This window comes from Sturnira hondurensis, unplaced genomic scaffold, assembly GCF_014824575.4.
Source record: "Sturnira hondurensis isolate 20B ecotype Veracruz unplaced genomic scaffold, ASM1482457v3 Scaffold0006496, whole genome shotgun sequence".
Taxonomy (NCBI): Eukaryota; Metazoa; Chordata; class Mammalia; order Chiroptera; family Phyllostomidae; genus Sturnira; species Sturnira hondurensis.
Window position 1 is genome coordinate 22426895 of NW_028079127.1, and position 7902 is coordinate 22434796.

Sequence of the window (7902 nt, forward strand, 5' to 3'; positions counted from 1 at the left end):
CCAGTTGTCCCAGCCTCATTTGTTTAAGAGACTGTCCCCTCCCCATTGATTGTTCTTAGCATCCTTGTGAAATATCAATTGACTTTAGATGTGTGAGTTTATTTCTGGACTCTCTGTTCTACTGGATTGTCAATATGTTTATCCTTATGCCAACACAATACTGTTTTCATTACTGTAGTTTTGTAGGAACTTTTGAAATCAGTAAGTATGAATCCTATGACTTTGTCTTTCTTTTTCAATGTATTTTTTTTGTCACTTGGGGGCCCTTATAATTCCTTGTGATTTTTTCCATTTCACAAATGGGGCTGTTGGAATTTTGTTAGGGATTTTGTTGAATTTGTAGATCTCTTTGGCTAGTATTGACATTTTAACAGTATTAAGTCTCCCTACCCATGAATATGGGTGATTTAGTTCTTCTTTAACATCTTTCAAAAATATTTGTTTTAGTTTTCAGTGTAGAAATTTTCCATCATCTCAGTTAAATTTATTCTTAGGCTTTTATTCTTTTTTTTTTTCATTTTTTTATGCCTTCTGGCTTTTCTTTTAAAGAGATTTTATTTATTTATTTTTAGAGGAGAAGGAGAGAGGGAGAGAAACATCAATGTATGGTTGCCTCTTGTGCATCCCCTGCCGGGAACCAGGAACAGGCCTGCAACCCAGGCATGTGCCCTGACTGGGGATCGAACCACGATCATCTGGTTCGCAGGCCTGTGCTCAATCCACTGAGCTATACCAGCCAGGGCCTTAGGCTTTTATTCTTTTAGATGCTATTGTAAATGGAATTGCCTTGTTAATATTTATTTTGGATTGCTTTCACAAGTTAATAGAATCACAGTGCATTTTTGTGTGTTGATCCTATGCCCCACAACTTCGCTGAATTCCTCTATCAGCTCTAGTAGCTATCTTGCCAATACTTAGGATTTTCTATCTATAGGATCACATCATCTGCAAATAGATAATTTTACTTCTTTCAATTCAATGTGCATGATGTTAATTTCTTTTTTCTTCTCTGATTTCTCTGGCAAAAACTTTCAGTATATTGTTGAATATCAGTAGTGAAATTGGCAACCTTGTCTTATTCCTATCTTAGGAGGGAATCATTCAGACTTTTACCATTGAGTATGATGATAGTTGAGGTTACTCCTATAAGGCTTTATCATGTTGTTAAAATTCCCCGTACTTCTAGTTTTCTGAGTGTTTTCATCATGAAAAGGTGTTGGATTTTGTCAAATGCTTTTTTGTGTCAATTAAGATGATCATGTGTTTCTTTCCTTCATTCTATTAATGTATCATATTACATTGAATTAAAAAATTTTATTTATATAGTTTTAGAAAAAGGGGAAGGGAAGGAGAAAGAGAGGAAAAGAAGTGTAGATGCACAAGAGAAACATCAGTTGGTTGCCTCAACCCAGCCTGCAACTCAGCCCTGTGCCCTGACTAGGAGTTAAACTGGCAACATTTCAGTTTGCAGGATGATGCCCAACCCATTGAGCCACATGATCAGGGCTACATTATTATTATTTCTTTAGTGTTGAACCATCCATACATTCCTGGAATAAAACCCACCTGGTTATGATGCATACTCTTTTAAATACACTGTTATGTTCAGTTTACTGGTATTTTTATGAGAATTTTTAGATTTGTTAATCACAAGGGATATTGGTCTTTAATTTTCTTGTGATCTCATTTTTTCTTTTTTTAATTTGTTTTTATTTTTAATTACAGTTGACATACAATATTATATTAGTTTCAGGTGTACAACATAGTGATTAGATATTTATATAACTTATGGAGAGTGACCACCCTGATAAGCATAGTACTCATCTAATACCATACATAGTTTTTTTTTTTTTAACAGGCTTAATTCACTTTATTTTCCTTGTACAAAAATTATGTGGTGGCCACAGCTGGAGCCTGGGTCCTCTGCACAGAAACTCTGGTGTGGGTCTTTACCAGATGGTCAGTGAATTCCTGGTAGGGAGACTTGGTGAACGCAGTCTCTTTCCATTGGTTGGGGGTGAGATAGCTGTAGGTCTTAGAGATGGCACCAAAGGTGGCCTTGGCAAAGTTGGCCAGGGTAGCAGTGCAGCCCCTGGCTGAGGTGTAGCAGTCATCAATACCAGCCATCATCAGCAGCTTTTTGGGCACAGGGGCCGAGACAATGCCAGTGCCCCTGGGTGCAGGGATTAGGCAAACCAGCACAGAGCCACAGCACCCGGTCACCTTACAAGGGACGGTGTGGGGTTTGCAGATCTTGTTCCCCCAGTAGCCTCGCCACACAGGGACAATGGAGAGCTTGGCCAAGATTATGGCCCCACGGATGGCAGTGGCTACTTCCTTTGAGCACTTAACACCCAGACCAACATGTCCATTGTAGTCCCCAATGGCGACAAATGCCTTGAATCGGGTCCTCTGGCCTGCACATTCTGCTTGTGCAAAGGCATAATCTTCAAAACCTCGTCCTTGAGGGATGCCCCCCAGAAAAAGTCAATGATCTCAGATTCCTTGATGGGCAGAGAAAAGAGATAGATTTCCTCCAGGGACTTGATTTTCATGTCTTTGACCAGGAGGCCCAACTTGGTGACGGGGACCCACTCCTTATCCTCGGCCTTGCCTCCATGAACTCCATGGCCTTGGCCCCCAGCCGCGACCTCACCCCGGATGTCACTGCCAAATCCTCCTCGGGAGCCGCTGCCCTGGCCTCCCATTCCAGGGCCCTCAGCGCCTCCCGACCCTCCCGCAGCACCGGCGTCATCCACCATTTGGTGTTCCTTGGGAAAAAAAGACCTAATACCATACATAGTTATTAAATTAATGTTGACTGCTTCCCAATCTGTGCTTCTTTTTTCTAAATATATTTTATTGATTATGCTATTACAGTTGTCCCATTCCCCCCTTCATTCCCCTCCACCCTGCACACCCTCTCCCACCCACATTCCCCCACTTTAGTTCATGTCCATGTGTCATAAGTTCTTTAGCTTCTACATTTCCCATGCTATTCTTGCCCTCCCCCTGTCTATTTTCTACCTACTGTCTATGCTACTTATTCTCTGTACCTTTTCCTCCTCCCACTCCCCTGTTGATAACCCTCCATGTGATCTCCATTTCTGTGGTTCTGTTCCTTTTCTAGTTGTTTGCTTAGTTTGTTTTTGTTTTAGGCGTGGTCGTTAATGACAGTTTGCTGTCATTTCACTGTACATGTTTTTTATCTTCTTTTTCTTAGATAAGTCCCTTTAACATTTCATATAATAAGGGCTTGGTGATGATGAACTCCTTGAATTTGAACTTATCTGAGAAGCACTTTATCTGTCCTTCCATTCTAAATGAAAACTTTGCTGGATAGAGCAATCTTGGCTGTAGGTCTTTGGATTTCATGACTTGGAATACTTCTTTCCAGCCCCTTCTTGCCTGTAAGGTCTCTTTTGAGAAAGCAGCTGACAGTCTGACGGGAACTCCTTTGTAGATTACTGTCTCCTTATCTCTTGCTGCTTCTAGAATTCTCTCCTTCATTTTCATCTTGGCTAATGTAATTATCATGTGCCTTGGTGTGTTCCTCCTTGGGTCTACCTTCTTTGGGACTGTCTAAGCTTCCTGGACTTCCTGGAAGTCTATTTCCTTTGCCAGATTGGGGGAGTTCTCCTTTATTATTTGTTCAAATAAGTTTTCCATTTGTTGCTCTTCCTCTTTCCCTTCTAGTACCTTTATAATTCGAATGTTGGAAGGTTTAAAGATGTCCTGGAAGGTCCTAAGCCTGTCCTCATTTTTTTAAATTCTTGTTTCTTCATATTTGTCTGTTTGGTTATTTTTTTCTTCCTTCTGGTCCACTCCCTTGATTTGAGCCCCAGTTTTCTTTCCATCACTATTGGTTTCCTGTGCATTTCCCCTCATTTCAATTAGTTTAGCCTTCATTTTTTCCTCTAATATGTAACTAAAATCAACCAGTTCTGTGAGCATCCTGATCACCAGTATTTTGTACTGTACATCTGATAGATTGGCTATTTCTTGGTCGCTTAGAGTTATTGGCTCTGGGGCTTAGAGATGTTTCTTGAGCCATAATATTTTGGTCTATTTGTGCCTGTTATGTATGAGGGGCGGAGCCTTATGTGTTTACCAGGGTGGGGCGACCCAGTGGCTGGGTTGTGATGTTGTATGTGGGGGCGGGGTCAGAGAGCCATAATGGCGTCTGTTCTACTCCATCTTGAATTTCCATCCCCTCTGCTGCTTCCTGCCACTGGGGCCTGCGCAGTCTGTCTCACTGCTTGCTCCTTCACTAGTTTATCTGCGCGCGACTGTGTGACCGTGGACATTCTGCCACCTTGCGCCCTCACTGGGTCCGCCCATTTCTAGCCCACACCTCGGATCCACCTACCACTGCCTGCTGCGCCTGGGTCAGGGGAATCTTTCCTGTCGACCCTGCTCTACTGCTGGCTCCGTCCCTCTTACCGGTCTGGCTGAAGGGTTTATTGCTGTCGGACTTCCGTATAGTTCAATTTTCTGTGTTTTGGTTGGGTTTTTGTTACTAAAACCTTGTTGACTTTAAACTTGGTTGCTCGAGAAGGCACAGTGTTTCCACCTATGCCTCCATCTTGGCGGAAGTCCTTGACTTTTATTTCTGATATTAGTTATTTGTGTTTTCTCTCTCTTTTAGTCTAGCTCAAGTTTCTTATCACTTTTGTTGGTCTTTCAAAGACCAAGTTTGATTTCATTAATTCTCTTTATTGTTTTTCAATTCTCAATTCTATTTATATCTGGTCTAATCTTTATTTTTCCTCCTTTCACAAGCTGTGGGTTTAGTTTTTGCTTCTATTTCTTGTGTCTCAAGAAAGTGATTTGAACTCTTCTTATAGGTATTTACAGCTATAAAATAAATGTAAATAAAGGTATTTACAGCTATAAAATAAATATAAATGCAGATATTTACAGCTATAAATTTTCTCACAGCACTTTGTTGCAACATCAGATCTGTTTAGTAGGTTGTATTTTTCTTCCATTTGTCTCCATGTTTTATTTTAAAAAAATTTTAAATCAGGACAAATAGTAATTTTTATAATTTTTGATTCAGTAATAGTAATATAGGTACATATCTACCTACTTTTCCCAAACCATTTGTCTCCATGTTTAAAAAAAATTCACTTGTGATTTCTTTTTCACACATTGGTAGTTCAAAAATGTAGTTTAATTTCCACATATTGATAAATTTTTCAATCTTTCTTGTTTTACTGATTTCCAGCTTTGTTCCATTGTCGTAAAAGAAGATACACTGTATGCTTTCAATATTCCTAAACTTATTGAGACTTGTTTTGTTGTCTAATATGTTGCATACTCAGGAGACTGTTCCATGTAAACTTAAGAAGAATGCTGCATCTGCTGCTGTCAGGTGGAATGTTGTGTGGATGTTTGTTAGGTGTAGCTGATATACAGTGTTGTCCAAGTCCTCTGTTTCCGTATTGATCTCCTCTCTAGATATTCTATTTATAATTGGTATGTTCAGTCATTATTTCTTTAAATATTTTTCAGCCCCCTTCTCTTTTTCTTCTCCTTCTCGGGCTCTCATGGTGTATTGAAGTCTCCAATTATTATTGTAGAACCACCAATTACTCCCTTCAGTTTTTCATATGTTTTCTTTCTTTTGGGGAGGAGGTTCTGTTGCCAGGTGTGTATATATTTATAACTATTGTACCTCCTTAATGCATTGACCCTTTTATTAATTTGTAATATCAACCTTTGTCTCTTGTATCAGTTTTTTTTACTTTAAAAGTCTATTTTTGTCTAATAGTAGTATAACCATCATAGCTCTCTTTTGGTAACCATTTGCATGCTATATCATTTTCTGTCATGTTAATTTTAATCTATTTGTGTCTTTAGATATAAAGTCTCTTAGAGACAGCACATAGTTGGATCATGGTTGTTTATTTTTTAAATTCTAAGATTCTCTTTTTATCTTTAATCTTGGATAATTTAATTATGATGTGTCTTGGTGTGTTCCTCTTAGGGTTCAGTTTATTTAGACTCTGAGCTTCCTGGACTTGTATGTCTATTTCCTTCACCAAATTGAGGAAGTTTTCTTTCATTATGTTTTCAATTTCTTGCTCTTCCTCTTCCCCTTCTGACTTCCCTATGATTTAAATGTTGGGATATTTAAAGTTGTCCTGGAGGTTCTTAAACCTCTTCTCACTTTTTTGAATTCTTATTTCTTCATTCTGTTCTTGTTGAATGTTTATTTTTTCCTTTTGCTCCAAATTGTTGATTTGAGTACCACTTTCCTTCCCTTCACTGTTGGTTCTTTATATATTGTTTCTTTATTCCATTTTGTATAGCCTTCACTTCTTTCTTTGTTTTGTAGCCATATGCCATCATTTCTGTGAGCATCCTGATTACCAGTGTTTTGAATTCTGCATCTGATAGATTGTCTATCTTCTTAGTCACTTACTACTTTTTCTGGAATTTTGCTTTGGTCCTTCATTTGGGCCATATTTCTTTGTCTCAGAACACCTGCTATGTTGCAAGGGGCAGAGCCTTCAGTATTTGCTGAATCAGGGCAGCTCACTTGCTGCATTGTGGCTGTATATGTGGGAGAGGGATCATAGAAGGAACAATGGCACTTGCTTGGCTCTTGGTGGCTTTCAGTCACTTCACCCACTCACCACAACCTAATTTTTCCCTTTCAGGTGCTGCCCTTGTGCTGATTCCTAGATGGGTGGGCTTGTGTACATTCTAGGACCCCATGGACCCCTCCAACAGACCCTCCTGTGAGGCGGGCAGTTTCTCCTCTGACTGCAACCCCCACAGATTGTTACATCCAAAGATTTTGATGCTTTATTTTCCCATGCTGGAACCCTGGCTTGTGTGGTCTGTCTCACTCCCCAGTTGTTCCTTCCAGTTTATCCACACTCGAATGTGGGACCACCTGATCCACCAGTGGCTGTCTCACCCATGCAGTCTGCCAGCCGCTGCCTTGCTTCATGTTCTCTCTGCTCCAGCTGCCTGTCTCTACCCCTCCTACCAATCTGTATGAATGTTTCTTCTTCTTTTTTAAGATTTATTTATTTATCTTTAGAGGGGAAAGGAAGGAGAGAAGGAGAGAAATATCAATGTATGGTTGCCTCTCAGGAGTCCCCTCCTGGGAACTGGCCTGCAACCCAGGCATGTGCCCTGACTGGAAATCAAACTGCAAGCATGTGGTTTGCAAGCCCGAGCTCAATCCACTGAGCTACACCAGCCAGGGTGAATGTTTCTTCTTTAACTGCTTGTTTTGTCAAATTTCCATACAGTTCAGTTTTCAGTCAGTTCTGGTTGGGGTTTTTTGTTTGTTTGTTTTTATATTGGTTGTTATCCTTCTTTTGGTTGTGTGAGGAAGTGAATCAGACCTACTGATGCTTCCATCTTGGCCCAATTCTCCCTTTTATTTCTTCAAATGGTTTTGAGTTACTGTCTAGCATCATTTAACCTGAAAATCCTTTTTAGAATTTGTTTAGGGAAATGCAGTGATAATGAATTCACTCAGCTCTTGTTTTTCTGAAAATATCTTAATTTTTTCTTCATTTTTGAAGGACAGTTTTGCCAGATAAAGAATTCTTTGTTAAAAGTTTTTCTTTCAGCACATCATATATGTAATCCCATTATCTTCTACCTTCCATGTTTTCTGGTAAAATATTGCCTGTTAATCTCATTGAGAATCTCTTTCATAGTAAATTGCCTCCATTGCTGCATTCAACACTCTGTCTTTGGCTTTCAGCCATTTGATTATAAGTGTCATCGTGTGGATCTCTTTGAATTCACCCTTTTGGGTGTTCATTGAGATTTTTGGACTTGTAGATTTATGATTTTAACAAAGTTGGGGTATTTTTCAGCAATTGTTTCTTCAAATACCTTTCTCCCTTTTTTTCTCTCTTCTTCTTATGG

General features: G+C 39.5%; 1 protein-coding gene across 1 annotated transcript; it reads right to left on the reverse strand.

The window, feature by feature from the left end:
* Positions 1-1840: 1840 nt before the first annotated feature.
* Positions 1841-2788, reverse strand: LOC118989540 (40S ribosomal protein S2-like). The gene is given in 2 exon segments (XM_037049870.1): positions 1841-2423; positions 2426-2788. Coding segments are annotated over 2 exon segments (870 nt in total). The 5' UTR covers positions 2763-2788; the 3' UTR covers positions 1841-1890.
* Between the last annotated feature and the right edge of the window lie 5114 nt (positions 2789-7902).